Here is a 20,479-nt window from a genome sequence, read left to right on the forward strand (position 1 = left end):
ACTCCTCTTTGTTGTTTTTAGACTAGAAAATATAATTGGTCCGAAGACCAACCCCTCCTAAGCTACTAGCTTGTAGGACACACCAGCTCAACGACTAGTTACAAGGTTAAAACGCATAAGTAAATGCCCCAACATACTGTTGAGATGAGAATTTAAATCCCGAACAATAACCTAAAATTCGAGGTGGTACTCCATCGAGCTACCATCTCCGCCTCAAATTCCAGCTATCCTCAATTAAGGATGGAAATGGGTGATGGATGATCCATCACCCGCTTAACTCGATATTTTAAATGGATGAAAACCTGAATTTAAATGGATGGAAAGTGGGTAGTGGGTGACAATTTTTTCATCCGTCATCCAATCCATCACCCGTTTAACATCCAACTCATTACCCAATTATAAAAGTTTACATGTAAATTACTTATATTTTATGTTTTTGATATAATTATTTTATATTATGTCACTAATTTCTTTTTAAAAATATACAAAATATCATCACCCGTTTAGCACCCGACACACCCGTTTCACCCGATGGATGGATGCGGGTGGAGTAAACAATTGCGGGTGGTGGATGCGGGTAATGTTCCACCCGCCCCGAATCCGATCCATTTCCATCCCTATCCTCAATCCTTCTTTATTTATTATTTTTTTTTTTGAGGGGTGGGTCTGGGCGGGAAGATCTCATAACAATTCAAAAATACATGGGTTTCATCCCGCGCAATTTTCCGTTGTGTTCTTTCTCGCAAGTCGGTGTAACAAGCAACTCTACGAGTCTCCTCTTTCTCTGTCATCTTCAAACATCGACTGCAATATTCTGGGCAAATTTTTGAGCAAGGTACTTGTGCAATTTTGGAATTTTATTTGCTCATTCAAAATTTTATTTTTTAATCTTTTTAAAAACTTAAATCGGTTTTCATATTGTTGAATGAAATTTTTTCTTTTGAATTTTAAGTTCTTATTTTTTAAAATTGTTTTTCAGTTTTGGAACTTCAATTACTGAATATTTTAGACTGCAATTCAAATTCGCTTGAATTTCCCTTTTTCGTAAACTTTTTTAGCTTAATTTTTCCACTTTATTTTTCTTCAAGTTATATTTTGGTCTTCATCTTCAACATTATTAGGTTCAGTCAGTGATTGCTAGATTTTAGAAATCTGCAGCTTCATTTATCATGTTTTAGCATCAATTCATTCTATTACAGTAACGAGGTCAAAGACGCCATATCAGGCATTCAGAGGAGAGAGAGAGAAAGAGATGCCGCCAAAGAAGAAACAAAATGGCTCATCATCTTCAACATCCAAAAAATCTACTCCAAAGACCAACTCTCAACCTTCTAAGTATGGTATTCAACACTTTTTTGAGCGTCGTTCTCAAAATAATCCAACTTCTTCACATCAAAACCCTAAACCTTGTCCTAGTTCTGATCCCAAGAGATCAAATTTAGCCGTAAACGGGTCGAACTTGGAGCGAATTAGGAGCGAAGAAAAAACAGGTGTTGAAAATGGAGTTAACCCACCAATTAAGGATGTGGGTTCACCAGTATTTGATCAGAAACTTGATAATGGGTCGGATTTGAAACAGGTTGCAAATGGAGTTTCTGAGAAAATTAGGGTTTCTAAGAATGTGGGTTTATCGATTGGTCAAAACCCTAAAAAGGGTTCGAATTTGGAATCTGAGAATACCCCACCAGATGTGTTGGTGGATTTGACTGATTCAGATGATGTTTTGGAAGTTACCCCAGAAGTTTCAAAGTGCATGCCCAGAAAGCGGTTTAAGTTCTCTCCTGGAATGGTAATTATGCATTTCTGTGTAGTAGCAACACTAGTGAAGTGATTAGACTGTATAGGGTATACGCCGTCGGCTGATTATGATAATTATATTTTGCTGACAGTTATTTAGTATTTGGTTGTCTGAGTTTCTTGGAGTAGCTGGCTTATCTTCCCTCTTTAACAAGCTTCTATGCCTTCTGCAAAGGAAGTTTTCCTGTTACATTGATGCAATTTTGCCATCATGATTGTTGCGGCGATAGCCAAAATTATCCCTTCTGGAATTCTAGTCCTTTATTAAAGTACTGCAGCTCTGTGCTGCCTCCCTTCCAAATTTTATGTCCATTTTACACATTTCTTATTTCATGTTATTTGTCACTTTAAATATCATGCGCTACTACTAGTTAGATTAAAATACTGTTATCGTATTATGTTTAGGTTTTGAATGGTGATACGAGTGTGAACGACTACAAACTTGTCAGATTAATATATTGATGTAGTAGTAACTTGAAGTTTTGAATTGTAATGCAATAACTAACAACCTTTTGATCTGTGTGCTCAACTTTTAAAGACTTGATTTTTTTATGGATGGAGTGATTATTTTTTTGGTTTACCGTTGTTTCACGAGTTAAAGTTGTAGATTTTCCAGATTGCAATTAAATTGTCGTGGTGATGGTGATTGGTGACACAGTTAATTAAGCAAAGTCAGGATGATGGAGGGGAAGTGGTGACGTGGAAGATTTCTCCTGTAAATGAGCGCCTTCAAGCAATTTCCAAGCTTGCTCCTGATGTAATGAAGGCTTTAGCTGATGCTTCGAGGCTTAATTCTTCCAGCTTCCAGAACATGTCTGAAAATACTGTAAGAATATTGATTGGATTGGTCGACTCCTAATTGCTAATCTGTTAATGCTTAGTCAGTTTATTTAAAGCTAGAATTTTACAGAATGTGCAAGTTCCGCAGGGAAAGCTTTTTGAAGAAAATTTGATGCCTATAATCGGGGCACCTGAAAAATCAACTTCATCAAATGGTGTTGTATTGAAGGGGGTGAGTCATGGTCATAATACCAATATGGACATCCATGACGGCAGTGTTTCAGAATTACATATCTCAGGAGCTCATTGTAGTCAGAGCCCTTTTAGAACTCCACCTTCATTGTCATATCGGCATGATAAGGTAACAAACTTTTCATGCTTCTTAAATTTACCTTGGATGTTATTCCTATCTTTCTATTTACAATGGTTCATATATCTAGTGCAGCCTACTAAGAGTGTTGTTAATAAGGAGAGTCTCAGAGAATGCACAGGACTGAGACAGCATAAAAAGGTGAGTTATGTTCATGTTACTTAATCTATGGTGCCTTATTAATCTTTTTACAATGCCTTTTTGTTTGGTTTTGTCTTTTGTGGGTATCCTTCCAAGATAGTCTGTTGAATGTCATGTGTGCTTGGAGATAACCAACAACAATTCTTGAAATATGTAATTTGGCATACTCATGGCTATCATTTCATGACTTTCTCCAGGCCCTGCTTGATCTCCTAGATCAAGTAGAAAGTGCGATTTCAGTTGAAGGGTCAGCATTGGATGGACAGTTGAAACACCCATCGGGTGTTTGCAATAAAATCAGTGGCGAGGAATCTGTAAAATCTAATATGGCTAGAAATAGAGTGGCAGCAAAGGAACAAGAGGAGGCTGATTTGCGATGTTCTGATCCTTATTATCTTGTCTTAGAGGTATGTGTCAAACACAAGTGCTCTAATAATGGAACTAATTTTTTATAGCCGTTTCAGTTTTCTTCCCCTCCCTTTCCCTTTGAAGAGACTTCCATTATTTGTGGATTTTGATAATCTTCTGTGTTATTTCTTTTGGTAGGTAACTGAGAAGCGTTGTACTACTTCAGCTGGAACGCAATGTTCAGTGAAGGTAATTTGAAGATTTAATATGATAATGTTTTCTAATAAAGTTCAAACAGAAACAGTACCACAGCGTAATTAATTATCTTTCTTTTAGGTTCTCCGTCTGCTAAATGAGCTAAATGGGGAGGAAAAATGTGTACATCTGTGGGATGACTGGTAAGTAATTTGTTTTTTTGCTTTTAGTTTGCAACCATGTAGACATTTGGGCTTTCATCTTTTAATGTATCATGTCTGTATCTGTATTTTAATTTTGTACTGGCAATGAAGTTACAGATAATTGAATTTTGATGCCACTTAATTTTGTGGCTTATATTATTAGTAATCTTTGTTGCTTCTCCTTTGAGTTTTCTTAACTCCACTATAGCAATGACATTTGTGTTTAACTGAGGTTGACTGAAATGACTATTAGAGCAACTCCAATGGTGCAAAAAAAGGACTTGCTAGCAATTTTGCAAAATACTTAGCTAGTTGCTTAACCATTGGAGTACAAAATGGAGTTTTGCTATGTTAAGCAAATTGGCTCTATAGAGCAAATTGGCTTAGCCAAAATGTTGGGTCCCACCCAACAAATAGCTTCTCAATAAGTGATATTTTATATATTAAAAAAAAGGAAAAAGTATTTGTGTGACCTACCTAAGCAACAAAATAATTTAGCTAAACCACTAAAGGAAAGTTGGCTAAAGATAGAATTAGTTAAGAAAAATGATGTGGCATCTTTAGCCAAGTATTGTTTTAGCTAACCATTGAAGTTGCTCTTAGTGGCTTAGTGATATGGCGTGATTAGCTGTAACTGGAATATTTTTTCAGTTACTTGAATTACTACATGCTGAGATCAAACTTAATACTCCATAATCCTTTTGAGGTCCCCAACTTCTGACCACAAAATTTGATGACTAATGAGCATGTTTTGCACAAGGGCTGCTGGTTCAGTGGTGGAAATTGGTAAGCAATACCAAGGTCCTTGGGCTTCTTGGCGTTTTCCTTTCCGGCAACTGCATAATATTGGATGTCACAAACGTGAGATATCCATCTTTCCATGTTACCTTTGAACTAATCCTTTAAGCACAAATGTCTTTCGTTCCTCCATTCCGCGGTTGAAATTCTTGCTTCTTGCCCACGACCAGGTGTGTAAGTTTGGTTTATGGAATGCACTTGGCCCAAGTCCAAGGGCATGTTGCACAAAACTAGCTGTTGAAGTAGCTTTATCTCTTGGAGTGGATGCTATCGTCAGTATTATATGTCAGATTAGATGTTTGATGGAAGTGTTCTGCTCATCTAATTGTTGAAGAATTAAGCTAGTTTTGCTTGCTTTTGCAAAATACTTTTCCAGAAACTATACGCTAGTGTTGACCAAGTCTAGACTGTAAAAGCTACTTAAAAGTTGCTGCTGAAGAAGGCCAAATCCAATTTCACATAATTTGGTATTTGAATATTGAGTCCAAATCCTAACTGAATTTTGACCTTATGCTAACTCCAAACAAGAGCACTAAGCTAGTTTTGCTTGCTTTTGCAGAAATGCTTCTCCAGAAACTATACGCTAGTGTTGACCAAGTGTAGACTGTAAAAGCTACTTTAAAAGTTGCTGCTGAAGAAGGCCAAATCCAATTTCACATTATTTGGTATTTGAATATTGAGTCCAAATCCTAACTAAATTTTGACCTAATCTTAACTCCAAACAAGAGCACTAAGCTAGTTTTGGTTGCTTTTGCAGAAATGCTTCTCTAGAAACTATACGCTAGTGTTGCCCAAGTGTACACTGTCAAAGCTACTTTAAAAGTTGCTCCTGAACAAGCCCAAATCCAATTTCACATTATTTGGTATTTGAATTTTGAGTCCAAATCCTAACCAAATTTTGACCTTAACCTAACTCCAAACAAATACAATTCAAATTGCTAATTTAGATCCATTGCGATAAGTCCATATTTTGGAACTTGTTTTCTCTTTTGAGGAAACAAATAGACCTACTTTTCAATGACAGTAAAATTTATGAAGCCAAAAGAACCAAAAGAGCCCATGTCTTGGCTCTCAAATCCTTCAACATAGCTTTAGTTTGAAGTAAATCAACCACAATAATATCTAATGCAAAATTACCAAAGTAAAACATTAGTAGATAGGATCAAATATTTGGAGTGGACCCTTTTGTTTAGTTCAACTGTAAATATAAGTTTTGCATTTGGTTTAATTTGCTTGTTTATTCCAAATCCAAACTCAAAATCCTTTTATTTTCTAAACTATCCAAATGCGTTCGACTTTAAAGAAAAATACGATATTTTGCTAATTTGGTTTGTGTTTGGATTGGACTGTGGATTTTGTCCGAGTAACTTACACCTGGCCATGACCCGTGAACCTAAACCTAGAATAATTGACCAGAAAAGCTCGAGTATGACAAGACACTATCTTGCATCTCATGGTTTGGAGCTAGCTCAACCTTCTTTTCACTTGGCAATTGATATAAAAGGTTTTATGTTGAATAATGTCTGTGTTAAATTCTGGTATATTATCACATGACCATGCAGAATGATCCTTGTATATGTTCATAAGGTTAAGAAGGCTTGTTTGTTAGAATACGGTTGATCATAGCTATAGCCTATAGCTGACTTTCGTGGACAACACATATGTGACCAAATGGTCTTTGCAATCTGCCGAGATACTATTAGCTATTTGTATGTGCTTACTACTGACTAGATGTTGACATATAGTGAAGCTAGCAGATTTCTTGATCCTATAAGACGGATAAAATAGTGCTCTATCTAAACTAGTTAGATGTTTATTGTGCTTTTACTGTTGCACTCGCAGGTTCTATAGCGTGATTGAGCCTGGAGACACCATACGAGTTATTGGTGTATTTGATAATCAGGGAAATTGTGATGTAAATCATGACAGTAATCTTCTTATAACACATCCTAACCTACTACTTTCAGGGACTCGGGTGAGTTTGACTTCTACTTCTTTTGTTTCATATCCATTATTCTCGGCCTTACAGCTCATTGGTGTGATTGGAAGACTAGATTACTGTTAAAGAAACTGATGTTCCTATAGGTTGCAGGTAGTTTTGGTTGTCCTAGGCGGGCAGTATTGGATGAGAGGCTGAAATGTGGTGAATACTCAACTGCAGCATTAACTGGCACTTTGCTGCACCAAATCTTTCAGGTGCTGCTCCTGATATAAGTTTCTGTGTTAGGACTGTCAATACTAAGAGTAGTTTAGGAATAGGTTGCTAAAGCACTGTAGTAGTAATGTTATGAAGACATGTAATTTGTAGGCCGGGCTTTTAATGGAGATTCCCACAATAGAGCTACTCCAGGAATTTGCAAAGGTTGTACTTCAGAAAAATATCGAAGGCTTGTATGCTTGTGGAGGTAAGATCTTACACTGTTTCAGGTCTCTATTTCTTCTTTAAGGATGTTGTCTTGATTTATGGTTTTCTCTGATATTTTTGACTCCAAAGTCTTGTCTATGTTTTACACCTTTTCTTCATTTTAAACTTGTAGGAGAGAAAATCTGATAGCTTTTGCTCATACATGGTAATACGATCTACTGTGTTGGCTTGCAGTACAGGAAAATGATATGCGTGAAACCTTGAATGATGCAATTCCAAGGATATGCAATTGGATAGCACTTTTCAGAGATTCACAGGTTGAGCAATCTTTCATCTCTTAGATGCTGAATTGTTGAATTTTTTATGATATTGCATTGGAAGATGAAGCTATGCTTATGATGATGCTACTGATATTAGGCTAGCTCGTTTCTAGTGTTTTCAATAAAGTAGTACTGAAATCTTGAAACATCATAATGTAAGCTGACAATAGGAAATTAATCTGCCAACTTGTGTCTATTTACAATTTAAATTTAATCATATTAAGACTGTGTTTTTCATGATACTCAATTATTCATTTTCTAGGAGAAGTCAAACGTAGCTCAATGTGACTGTTACTGCAACTTAATCAGAGATTTCTGTGTTCATTTTTCTTCAACAAATTTTATTGATCAAGAAACGAGATGGCCCTAAAGTAGTGCAACTTGCCTATCGTGTCAGTGTAATTTCCTGTGCACATGGGAAATTGACTTCTGAGTTCTGACTAGAGTTAGGCATGGGCCGGGCATGAGTAAATGGCGGGCCGTGCCGGGCCGGGCTTGAAATTTTAAAAATTTGTCAACGGCCCGGCCCAGGCCCACGGACCCGCGGGCCGGCCCATGTTCTATGTTGTATTTTTGACAGTTGGGTAAAAAAAAAGGAAAGGAGCGTTCGGCCCGTGGGCCAGCCCACACGGGCTCGTGCCGGTGCGAGCCGAAAATAAAATTTCTTGACCGTGACAGGCCCTCGGCCCACGTAGCGGACAACGGGCCGGACCGGGGCTCGAGCGGGCTCGTGCCGGGACGGGTCCAAATCGTGCCGCACATGCCCACGGACCCGCGGGACGGGCTCGTGCTTGCCACGGGCCGGCCCATGTTTTATGTTGTTTTTTTGACATTTTTAGGGTAAAAAAACAAAGGAAAGGAGTGTTCGGCCCGCGGGCTCGTGCCGGTGCGGGCCGAAAATAAAATATCTTGACCATGACAGGCCCGCGGCCCACGTAGCAGACAATAGGCTGGACCGGGCCTCGAGCGGGCTCGTGCCTGCCCGGCCCATGCCCACCTCTAGTTCTGACTAGGCAAGGTGACTTTTCCTTAACTTATATTTTGACACATCCATCTTTCTTGACTGGTTATAGACATAAAGATGCTAAATAATGCCTACTCCTTATAGACTGACTGGATGTTTCATATGAACGACGCTACCATGCCTCTAACCATATGATTAAAGGGAGTTAAGATCAATTATGTTTGAGCTATGATGATGTTTTGTGAATATTCAAGGATTTACTTATTCATATAGATAATTTGGTCTCACAGTTATGTTACAATAAACTTCACATTGTTGAAGAGTACATTTATGCAGCAAGTGAAAGAGTATTAACTAATAGTTCATTGGCACGGTGTAGTGGAAAAATCTTTGTTGAGTTGCATTCAATTAACTAGCAGAAGTAAATCAGGACATACAACATTAAATGCAGGATATGGTCTGTGGGATCAGCATCGGAGGAATGACCTTTTGATGTCATTTTGACTCGACAATGTTATAGATTGGAGAGGGGTAGAGGTTACTCCTGCTTCTACAAGCTGTCCCGATAGGCATTCCAATGAAACCTTCATTTAGGCTTCGATAGTTGTTGTGCTGGTTTTGATAGGTTTATCCCCTTTTTGTTCTACCCAGTCCCTCATATGTTGCTTTATGACAACAATTGACCTGTAAGCATGCACAATCAATAACATTGTAGTGGGGACATTATATACTTCGTCCTGCTAAGTCCGTTGCTTCATGACCTGCTGGCAGGTCTTGATCTAGTTGGAACTCCTCTCCATTTGTACTCGTAAATGCACCAGCTGTCTTTCAGCAAATGTTAGGTTTGGCAGTTAGTATGTAGATGTATATTTGTGAAATGAATATGATCTGTATCTGTAATATAATATCTGATATTGTTTTGTCATCTTGCCACTATGCACTGAGGGAGCTTCCTCAACGACTCGAGGTTATATTCTTATTCGTGTTCCACACGACAAGACTTGTTTGGTATAATGTATCTTTGTTGTTAGAAAATTTCTGATCAGCTTCTAAGTTATTGCAGAAACCAAATGCACCTACTGTCGATTTTGGGCCCAATGATGGACTGATGAGAGTGAGCATATGCGATGTAAGGCATCATGTTAAACTCTGAGTGTTTTTATTCATTAGTTTTCTACTTTAACATCTTTTCATCCCTTATGTAAAACCTGGATAGTACTCATAAGCTGTTCTTAGTAATATTTGTTGTCACTGTTGACCATTTTGTGCCTGGTCTTTGTTTTTTTTGTTACAACTGTCAATATAATTTTGCAAGGTGTGTTTAGGTAGTTGATATTGAGGAAATGGCTTGGGCGCCAAAGTATGGCTTGAAAGGAATGATTGATGCTTCCCTTCGAGTACAAATTCCCTCGAATCGAAAAGAGGCTAATGAAAAGATAATTCCCCTAGAGTTTAAAACTGGCAAAGCTACCAGTGGACAGGCAAGCTCCCTTTTGACTAAACTTTAACCCTTTTAAGTTAGTTTCAATCAGAAAATATTTTCAGTATTTTTTTACTCTTTTGGTTGAATGCATTCTTCTGCAGTCCCTGACAGAACACTCAGCCCAATTGATCCTCTACACTCTTCTCTTGTCTGAGAGGTTTGTACTTATGTCTCTTTGTCTCTTTTCTTTCAAAAATTTTCGGCATCTGAAAATATTTTTTCTAATATATCCTATGATGGTCAGATATTTGCAGAAGATTGATTCTGGCCTTTTATATTACCTGTCGACAGATCAGACATTGGTAAGCTTAGACAATATTGTCACTTTCTTATGAATCTAACTTTCTATTTATTTACATATTATTGAGCAAATACATCAATTTAAAAAGGGGACTACTGTCCGGAGATCAGACTTGATTGGACTGATTATGCGTCGGAATGAATTAGCTCATAACATTATTAAGGCATCAGCGGTCCAGCAATTGCCACAAATGCTCCAGGTATGGTTGTCAATATAACTTCTTTAGTTGTTCCTTTGACTTTCTTCAATGTTGGTAATTCATTGCTGTCAATTCCAATGCTGTAGAGTCCAAATGCGTGCAGAGGTTGTCGCCACCTTAATGCTTGTACCATTTATCATAAGGTATATTTTTAACCTCTTCATCTCGTAGACCATTGATATTCCATCAGTTGTCTGTGATGTCAATATTTTTTTACTTCATAGTCTAGCTGGAAAGGATTTTTTTCCTGTTTCAATGCTATATATACACCAACAGCAGAATTTTCTTAGATATCACTTACGAACAACTTGTTGGTGTTTAAGGATGGATGTGCGTTCTTGGCTCCTGATGATAACTTTTTGATTTTTGCTCAGCATCGAGCAATGTATGTTTTTTCATCAATTTATGAGTAGAAATTACTAGATGGTGATCATGTTTTTCCAATGCCTTCTACTATTTTGTGACAATTGATAAATGTTTAGTTTTGTAGCTGAGGTAGTTTAGATAGGGAAATTATTCTCTAATAAATCTTTATTGGTTCCTTGTCTTCTGTACCATAAGATTTGCTTATTAGACACAGAGCAAGTCACCCCTTGTGGATACATCTGACGCTTTTTGTGATGTTGAACATTTAAAATAAATAAAATGAGCAGAAACTTTTTAGTCATATCTTTTGGGTTTGGTAGACTCTCAACAAATCAGAAGTCCATAACCCAACAGATATTCTGTATTTATTTTCTAGGTCAATCAATTGTTTATCTATATATGGACTGTACTACAAGTGTAAGATATTCTTCTTCTTTATTTGGTCCATAATGTACCTTATAATAAAGTATATAGGATCAAAACCATGTCAAAGTGGTTCTTTGAGTTTAAAGAAAGATACCAAGCAAAGAAGCTGAGCTAATACGAGGATTGGATTTGTTACATGGAGACCAATACAATTTTTGGAGCTTATTTCATGCGATCTGTTAATATGTGTGATGTTAAAGAATCAACTTAATTGCCTTCAAGGTCAATGCTTTTCCTGGAGTTTTCCAAGAAAGCCACCTTTTTATGAAACATCATTGGAATTTGTCGGTATCGTCTATGTTAACTTTGTTTCTGGATATCCTAGGTGCATGGTGGAAGTTCTGAGAGTAGTGGTTTGGGAGACCTTTTTGAGTCATTGACTGATCATTTAACAGCTACTCACAAAGTTTTCTTAAAACAATGGGATCGATTAATTGATCTAGAAGCTAAAGATTCGCAGGTTTGTGTTACTTATTTGAAGTTTTTCCAGAGTTACTGTTTATTAGGTCAATATTGAGAATTAATTTCTGTGATTGTGGAATTTTTTTATAGCAAACCAAAAATGACAGAGGGAGATCATATGTTTCAAAGGATGAGAGCATCTCTAGCTGCCTCACTTCGATTGTTCTTGATGCCTCAGATGAGCTTCATCTACAAACACATGCTAAAGATGAACGCTTTGTATATCGGTTTGTGCACAAGGATAATTCCTTTCCTAATCAGAGAGTGCATAATCAAGACTCTAACAATGTGGAGAATGATTTGAATTCCAGTCTCCGCAGTGGTGATCGTGTGGTAATTCTCATTATTCTTGTACTCCATTTCACAAGGATTATGAAATTTTCTAAATTTCGCTGTCATTAACATAGTTAAAAGTTCTCAAATTGTGGCTGAACTTGCTTGGAATTATCCACATAAAAGTATGGGTGAATGTGTGACAATGCATTATGTGATGCTCCCTATTCTCTTGATCTCTTTCACTTCCGAAGTACATTGAAGAATCTGGGAAAAGAAGAAAACAGCACATCAAAATTTTATATGTACATTCACTCTTTGAAAAGCAAATGTGTATAAACAAATTTATGGTTGCATATCTACTCAAAATGGTAACATGTCAAAGCATACTTTAATTTAAATTGCTGATAATCTCATTTATGACTATGTTGTGAATACTTTTCATTTTGTTTGTATACTTACATTATTTGTTTACCTTTTGTTCCTGGTACCAAACAACCGACCTTGTTTAGCTTCATAATACCAACTTTTGTCTTCTGTGGACTGCACATTCTAATTTCAAAAAATTCTTTGATATCAATGGGTACCTACTTTTCAATATTGTTCCCCTTCTTGTTTAACTTAATTATCTCGAAAGATTAAGGGAAAAAAATTATTGAAGACCTCTGCAAGCACTGTCCTGTGTGTATACCTACCCTTTCTTTTGGTAAGCTTGTCTTCACCTTGTTCAGAAAAAAAAACATCTCTTTTTCTGTACAAGCTGCAGTTGCTAGTAGCTACTATGTAATGCTTCTGATGCTTCATTATTCAATACGATCTGTCATCTTTTAAAGTTTTATTAATATTCCCTGTTTCTTTGATATCAAAATATTGCATGTTTACTAACGTACTTTGTATTTCCAAACAGATTTTGAGCACTGAGTCTAACAGTCTTATGGTTGCAAGTGGCATTATCACTGATATCAGTCGCTATCATGTTTCAGTAAGGATAGAATTGACCTTCTCTTTTGTATATTTAACATTGCTGTTTTGTTGTGACTTGTGAGGCATGATTTAAGTGTTTCAAATTGGTGCCCCATCTCCAATGTACTTATTTGCCTTGTATATCTTCATCCAAAATTTAGGTTTCTTGTTCGAAACGCTTACGGCTTCCAAGGAGCACACAATCTTCGATGTCGCAGGATCTTCATCATGAGGTCTGGCGGATAGACAAGGATGAAGTTGCTACATCCTATGGTACCATGAGGTGACTCTTTAGAAGTGCTGGCACTTTCATCATTTGTATCAAGAAACTGGTTAAGTTGTTCAATTACTCCAATTCTTGCTTTCTTTTCCTCCAAAGGTTCAATCTGGTACACCTCTTTATGCAAAGTGCACGAAGTGATCGTTTGAGGAAGCTAATTGTTGATTTTGAGGTGAGTATTAAATTTACCTTTAATGGCTCTTAGCTTGATATGGTAAATTTCAGCGTTTGATTAAACAGTGTTGTTGTCTAGGCTCCTCGATTCGACAGTGGATCTATACTTAGCCAAGATCCTGCTATATCGTATATTTGGTCAGAGAAGAATCTAAATTCTGATCAGCGCAGAGCAATCATCAAGGTGAAACAATTTTTTTTGGATATTTTTTTTTTGCTATTATTTTCTCTTTCTTTGACTTACTGGCCAATCCAAAGTGCTTTTGCTTGGTACTTCCTGTACTATGTATATAACCTGGTTTTTTTTTTCAGATTCTTACAGCAAAAGATTATGCTCTTATACTGGGAATGCCAGGGACTGGCAAAACATCCACTATGGTATATGCCGTGAAGGCTTTGTTAATGAGAGGAGCATCTGTCTTGCTTACATCATACACTAACTCAGCCGTTGATAGTTTGCTTATCAAACTAAAATCTCAGGTTATACCTGTTGTCACCCCTCACTATTATGTTTTAATGTCTAGTTCACTCTTTAAATCATACTGTATTTTGCTCCTGGTTATCTTGGAAAGTGGACCTAGTCTATCTCGAGTGTTGCATCATATTGTATCATAAAGAGATAGTTTTACTTGTGTTATTGATAGTTTCACATTTAATCTTAGGCCAACTGATATACCATTACCATTTGTTCTGTGGAGCTTTTTCTGTTAATTACTTCTCCTTATAGAGTATTTTAGGGCTTAGTGTTGATAGACTTTGAGATCACATGCCAATCTTGGTCCTAAAATTGCGAAGTTTGAGCTCAGTCCAAAGCCATAAAAGTTGAGCTTGAGTTGATTTTGATATGAGTAATCTACTTTGACTAGGGATTAGAGTTCGGTGTGTGGTTTATACTTAGGCCTAGTCCAAACCAACCTTCACAAAATCTGGATTTCAGAGCTTGAGACCAAACCAAACAAATCCAAATTTTCAGACACTAGATTGGATCCAATGCGAAATTTTCAATTTTTTTAAACTCTATTCTTTCCATGAAGTAAATAAGGCACGAGCATCAAAAGAAGTAATTTACAGTTGTTTGTTGGGGAGCTTGTTTGCTATATAGCATATCCATGATTATGCTTGCAATTTACAGTTGTTTGTTGGGGAGCTTGTTTGCTATATAGCATATCCATGATTATGCTTGCAATTTACAGTTGTTTGTTGTGGAGCTTGCTTACTATGCAGCATGTCCATGATTATGCTTGCAATTGTGATTTCTTAAAGCAAATACTTTCCGTACAGCCAGAACCAGCAAATACTGTAACTAGAGTTCCCCTAGAGAAAAATTAATTGTGTGCCCATTGCTTCTATCATAGTTTTCTTTCAACTCTACTGAAAGGTGTCTTATTCAGGGGATAGACTTTCTACGTATTGGACGATCCGAAGTTGTGCACAAGGAAGTTCGAGGAAATTGTTTATCAGGTATTCACCTTACTAGTTACTACTATCTTTTAGTAGGACTGAATCAGTTTCAAGAGGCTCATGTCTATAACTATATGTTGACAGATATGGACATTCATAGTGTGGAGGAAATCAAATGGAAGCTAGATCAAGTCAAAGTTGTTGCAGTTACTTGTCTGGGAATTACCAGTCCCTTGCTTGTAAACAAGAAATTCGATGTATGCATAATTGATGAAGCTGGACAGACTAGTCTGCCGGTATGTATCATTAGCTCTTTCTTACTTTGTACCTTACTCTTGCAGAAGATTGCATGTGTGATTTTTCCTACGTTGTACCTAAATCATGATTGTATTGCTCATTTATTTCATTATATTTTCCAAGGTTTACCTCCTACAAGCCCACTGTAATTTCCTTTTTGGATCTGCTGCGGAAAAGGAGTGAGAGCCGGAGAGAATTTTTAATTTATTTATATTTGTGTTTTTTGAGAGGGGGGGGGGGGTAGAAATACAAATTTGTAAAAGCAAATGCAACTGATGTCATGTCAAGGCTATGGGATGGACTAGCACTATTATATTATGTATGAGATATGAATGCCACTATGGAGTTCAAGCTACCCGGATTTCTATATGTTCATTGGTTACAGCTTCAGTGCAAATATATACTTTTCTCAACTTGTTGCACGTATAGATTGTGAAAAGTGAAATTTTGTTTAAGAGGGTAGCTTCATAGCTTCTTGTTTAATATTTCCTCTGTTTCTTAATAGATGCATAATATTGACTTTTTACACTATTTGAATAGTTTGACCATTTTTTTTACTAATTTATTAGGATAATTGTTATAATTATAATTGTTGATGGGTTGATCTCAATATATATTTTCAAAATATTTTTTATGGTATATAATAATATATATAATTGAGGATATTGATGGTAAAAAATGTGCATCGGCAAGTGTGGCTAGTAAATATAATGCATCTATTAAGAACAAAGGAGGTAATTGAAGAGTTTACCAATGTGAAACTTAGGAGTGAATTTCTGCTCTTGGCCCTGGGTAGCATATTCGGTATTCTAAATCTGGTTATGCAGAAAATAGGAGGTGATTTTCACTAACAATTTGATGTTATTAGGTGTCTCTAGGGCCATTGATGTTTGCTTCCATGTTTGTCCTTGTTGGAGACCATTATCAGTTACCGCCATTAGTGAAGGTATGTACTATGTGAAAATGTGATTGTCAAAGTTTCCTCTCAGTATGCCTGAGTTATTTTGAACCTCATTAGAGTGCAGAGGCTCGAGAAAATGGGATGTCCACAAGTTTGTTCCGCAGGCTATCAGAAGGACATCCACAAGCAATAGCAGCATTGCAGAGTCAGGTGAGTCAGATTTTCTGGTTAATTATGCTCATGTGTTGTGAAATTTGTGAAACATCATCAATAAAACTGAATCTGCCTATTTTTCCGTATATAGTATCGTATGTGTGCAGGCATTATGAAACTGTCAAATTCCCTTATATATGGGGAAAGATTGCGTTGTGGTTCTCCAGATGTAGAAAATGCCAAGCTTAAGTTATCAAATAGAGGGTCCATGCCCTCATGGTTGAAGGAGGTAACGACTGTTAATATCCTGGGTTAAGTCTTCCTGGAAGAACAGGATAACTAAATGTTCTATTCGTTTTATAACTAATAACATACTCTTTGCTGTCATTGCTTTTGCTGATGATGACAGGTTTTAGATCCAGACAAGCCAGTGATATTTATCAACACAGGTCTACTGAATCTTTATCCTTCTTCCAGCTAGATGATGATGATGTGGCCTGTCTCTTACAAAATGCTTTTTTTTTTCCATTTATTTATTACAAATAGATTTCTTACCTGCATTTGAGACGAAGGATAAGAAGACTGTGAATAATCCAATTGAAGCTTATATTGTAGCAGAGGTAAAAAAACTAAAAGTTATTGGGTACCTTCCCGAATCTTTTGTTAAAATAATGACGATTTGTTAGCCGTCTCTTGAATGAAAAATTTCATTCGCGAATTATCTAAGATCTCTAACTTTCATCTATTTATTGTAGATTTCGGAGGCGTTAGCTAATCATGGAGTTGAAAAGGGGGAAATTGGAATCATCACCCCTTACAACTCCCAGGCAACTTTAGTCCAGCATGTTCTGCATATGGAAGCTGTGGAGGTCCACACAATTGACAAATATCAGGTAATATATGTTCTTTGAATTGCCTATAACTTGATTCACTTACTGATGTGCCTTTAAAACATTAGATGCTATCAATTTGGATTTCAGATTGGCAAATATGCATGGATTTGAAATGCCTTTGAGGCATTTTATACTGCAAATGTGGATATGACAAAAGATTGTCAAATCTGCATTGCCAAATAACAAATGGAGCAGCAGCCAAGACCATGTAATCTAAAAACATTAGAATTAGCCTGGGGTATAGCGAGAGACTATTTATGACATCAAAGCCTGCAGCTTTTCCAATCTTTGCTATCTGTCCCTAGTGGCCCAGTTTCTAAGATCTTTCAATCATATAAATGGATATATGTTTATTTGTAGAATTTTATCTTGTTCCTGGATTATGCTGAATTGTCAACTCTCACCTCTGAACCAGTCGAGAGTCTAGACCTTGATCTTCCTTTGACTAATTTTGCTTCATCTTGTTCATTTTGATGTTTTGTACATGAACATTCCTTTGTCAAACCCAACAATTCGAAGAATTTGCAATGCTTTGGCCCATTTCTTTTTAGATTTATGTTTGGTATCCCTGTCTATGATCTATCCTGATTTGTCAGTTTATCAAGGAGTTCATCGATTATGTTGTTAAGACATATGACACTTGTTGGGATCTGAAACATTAGATAATCTCTCTTAACCTTAATTTCTTATACTTTCTGATTTGTCTCTCAGGGAAGAGATAAGGAATGCGTAATATTGTCGTTTGTTAGATCATCTCGAAATCCAAGGAACTGCTCATCTTCGCTACTTGGTGATTGGCATAGAATCAACGTGGCTTTAACACGTGCTAAGGTTGGTCTCCTTTGGTCTGATCTTGAAATTCTGTTGTTATGACATGTTGGTTTTATCTGGTACCCTGGAGAAAATTTCATTAGATTCCTTCAGGAATCTGACTATTACTGTTACCACTTACCACATATATTTCGTTCACTAATAGAACACAGAAAGTACAATTAGTGGAGCAAACCATATAGAACACAGGCAATAGTATGAATCAAAATGCATGAGAAAGCAGTCCTAAAGGTGCTCTACACTACATTGAAATGCACTATAAATACACTTATAAATGGAAGTTAACGCTTAGCATGTAGGTTGCTAGTTGCTACTTGGTAATTGGTTTAGGACTAAATTTTTGCCTGGTTAGGTTTCAAGACATCATAAAAATAGAGTTTACGAAGTCACCAGCAAGTAAGAGGGTTTTTAAAACCTATCTTTCTAGACCTTACCTTTACCTGGTCCGAATTTTGATTGGTTGATACCAGTCTTACCATTTTACACTTGGGACTTCAGTTTACTCCAGAATTACAACCCTACAGTTGCAATAGATGGGTTCAGATTTGGTGTGAGGTTCTCCTAATAGATACACAAACTTCAAAACTAGGGTCTTTTGTAACATGCAGTAAATTTTATTCGCGATGCTAGTTGACAATTGACATCAACACGCTAATGCTTGTGGATGCTGTTTCTGGCACTTTTTTTTGAGCATCTGAATTCTTCCAAATTAGTAGCTTACCTCCATGTTCACTAGCCGCCAACCTAAAAATCGTGTGCTGCAATCATTAATATCCATATTTTGCAGAAGAAGCTGATAATGGTGGGTTCATGCAAAACTCTTTCGAAGGTTCCACTTCTAAAGCTTCTTATTGAGAAAGTGGAAGAGCAGTCTGGAATGTTTTGTATCACCAGGAAGGATTTCGAGCCTAAGACAGAGTTGAAGCGATGCTCCCACATCAGATGAGTGTACATAAGTTTTCATGTATTCTTAAGTTTTGCAATTATATTGTATCATCCCAAGAAATCTGTACAGTGAGTCAGTTATCCTCCAGTCCCAGCTTTTGTACCATACAAGGAATTGGGAAGTGGAGCGGAGTTTTGCCATTTTATGTAACAATGTAAAATGTAAATACAGGAAACAACAATTACCCAACTTTTTTTTAGGGGAACAATTTCCCAAACTTTGGTGACCAGTTGTAAGTTCATTGAAGAATAATGTAATAGATGTCTTTTTTGGCTACAAATCACCAACTCCAAACTTAATTTGCCAATCAAACTTTGTTTTTGGATTTCCCTTAAGAGTGCCTTGAAGAGTTTATTTTCTGAAGTCCTTCAAACTTTAATAGTACTGTATTTTCCTAGTATCGCACAATACTTTTTATACATCCTCCATCCCCATTCCATTCTCCTCCTTTACTCATTCCTGCGCTCCAAGATTTTTCTGGTACAACCACTATTGCGCTTACATGGATATACAATCATCTCATGACCCTAGAAAAATAGAGGGAGGGTTGGGAAATTAATAATATAACAAAGATACTTTGTAAAATATTTTGATTGATTGAGAATGATTTGATTGTACCACGTATGATCTACAACAGTGGTAAGGGATATTTTTTTGTTCCTCCTCTCTCAACACTCTAACCATTCTTTTTCCATTGTATTAATACATGTATCCAAACCATATGAAACGATTAATTATAGAATTTAGACATCTAGTTAACCTTTAAAATAAGTTCTACATTCATTTCTTTGTTTGAGGTAGTCTTGTGTGAATATGGTTTACACTAATATTACTGTGGACTAAAACCACTCATGTGACATATTGACTCTTTTTTCTTTTTATAGTCACCTCTTATAATCTAAAGTTACAATAATCGATTAATTTCTCCATTTTTCTTTTCTAGATGATTGTTTTGACTTTTGACACTAACATAATCATATACATACTTTGACTATCTCTTATGATTTGTACTTAAGGAAAAATATAGTCATGTAAGACCTTGTTAGATTCGTCTCAATTGTATATTATCCAAATATCAACTTTTTTTTGTAATTTTTGTTAATTGATACTCCAATTCGAAATATTAATGTTCAAATTAGTGCCTGCGCAAGTGTGACTAAAGTAAATGAGTCAAATAAAAAAACAGAGGAAGTATTATATAAGATAGTATTTTTGTTTCATACAAGCACCCTTTTTTTTACATTAGATTATTATAATGAAACTTTATAACATAGTAATCTCTTTTCTCACATAGCCAACCTTTACAATCTATAATTCCTCTCTATTATATTTACGGTTTTTTCACCAAATACCCCGACAAATTAAAAAATTCACCATATACCCTCAATGTTCCGAAAATTCACCATATACCTTTTAGTTTTCGAAAACGTTCACCAAATACCCTTTTTCTAACTTCCGTTGACTCACCGTTAGCGTTATTTACGATTTTGCCATCATTAAGCCTAACCCCTAATTTAACCCTCACCCTTACCCTAATCCTAATCTAAACCTAACCCTAACCCTAACACCATCCCTAACCCTAACTCCTTGGCAGCCCCCACCCCTTCCCCTCCACCCCACCCAGCCCCCACCCCTCTCCCCTGCCAGCCCAACCGCATCACACCAGCACCCCACACCGCATCACACCACCACTGCCCCATCCTCGCACCGCGTCATAGCGCCCTGCTTCTTTCTCCTCTCTGTTCGATCTCCACGGTTTCTCCCTCGCCCTCGATTTTTTTTTCGGGTCAGTAATTTTGGGCGTTTGGTCTGCATTTTTTCGGCATCGAAGGGGAGGGGTGGGGGGCTT

General features: G+C 36.7%; 1 protein-coding gene across 4 annotated transcripts; it reads left to right on the forward strand.

The window, feature by feature from the left end:
• Positions 1-640: 640 nt before the first annotated feature.
• LOC104883951 (DNA replication ATP-dependent helicase/nuclease JHS1) lies at positions 641-18,965 on the forward strand. 4 transcript variants are annotated; one of them, XM_010668532.3, is made up of 35 exons: positions 652-835; positions 1,200-1,789; positions 2,456-2,623; positions 2,708-2,938; positions 3,023-3,088; positions 3,286-3,495; positions 3,635-3,685; positions 3,773-3,834; positions 6,475-6,607; positions 6,718-6,828; positions 6,941-7,037; positions 7,232-7,314; positions 9,345-9,410; positions 9,607-9,762; positions 9,866-9,921; positions 10,009-10,066; positions 10,154-10,264; positions 10,351-10,407; positions 11,382-11,516; positions 11,609-11,851; positions 12,699-12,773; positions 12,916-13,037; positions 13,134-13,206; positions 13,288-13,392; positions 13,521-13,688; positions 14,600-14,669; positions 14,754-14,905; positions 15,775-15,852; positions 15,925-16,017; positions 16,112-16,249; positions 16,370-16,409; positions 16,507-16,580; positions 16,716-16,853; positions 17,565-17,684; positions 18,472-18,965. In XM_010668532.3, exons 2-35 carry the CDS (start codon positions 1,253-1,255, stop codon positions 18,628-18,630), a joined length of 4,236 nt encoding a protein of 1,411 aa, XP_010666834.2. In that variant the 5' UTR covers positions 652-835; positions 1,200-1,252; the 3' UTR covers positions 18,631-18,965. The 4 variants fall into 4 exon arrangements, with proteins under 4 accessions (XP_048490275.1, XP_010666834.2, XP_048490273.1 ...); XM_048634316.2 differs by having other exon boundaries at positions 652-1,789; XM_048634317.2 differs by having other exon boundaries at positions 652-1,789; positions 2,726-2,938.
• Positions 18,966-20,479: the final 1,514 nt, after the last annotated feature.

Source organism: Beta vulgaris, chromosome 8 (genome assembly GCF_026745355.1).
Source record: "Beta vulgaris subsp. vulgaris cultivar EL10 chromosome 8, EL10.2, whole genome shotgun sequence".
In the NCBI taxonomy this organism is placed as follows: Eukaryota; Viridiplantae; Streptophyta; class Magnoliopsida; order Caryophyllales; family Amaranthaceae; genus Beta; species Beta vulgaris.

Excerpts from the sequence above, each read along its gene's own strand:
- LOC104883951 (XM_048634316.2), top strand. The coding sequence starts at position 1,253 with ATGCCGCCAAAGAAGAAACAAAATGGCTCATCATCTTCAACATCCAAA. Across the intron at positions 3,089-3,285 it reads GACTGAGACAGCATAAAAAG|GCCCTGCTTGATCTCCTAGA; the intron begins GTGAGTTATGTT and ends GACTTTCTCCAG. Across the intron at positions 10,265-10,350 it reads AATTGCCACAAATGCTCCAG|AGTCCAAATGCGTGCAGAGG; the intron begins GTATGGTTGTCA and ends CCAATGCTGTAG.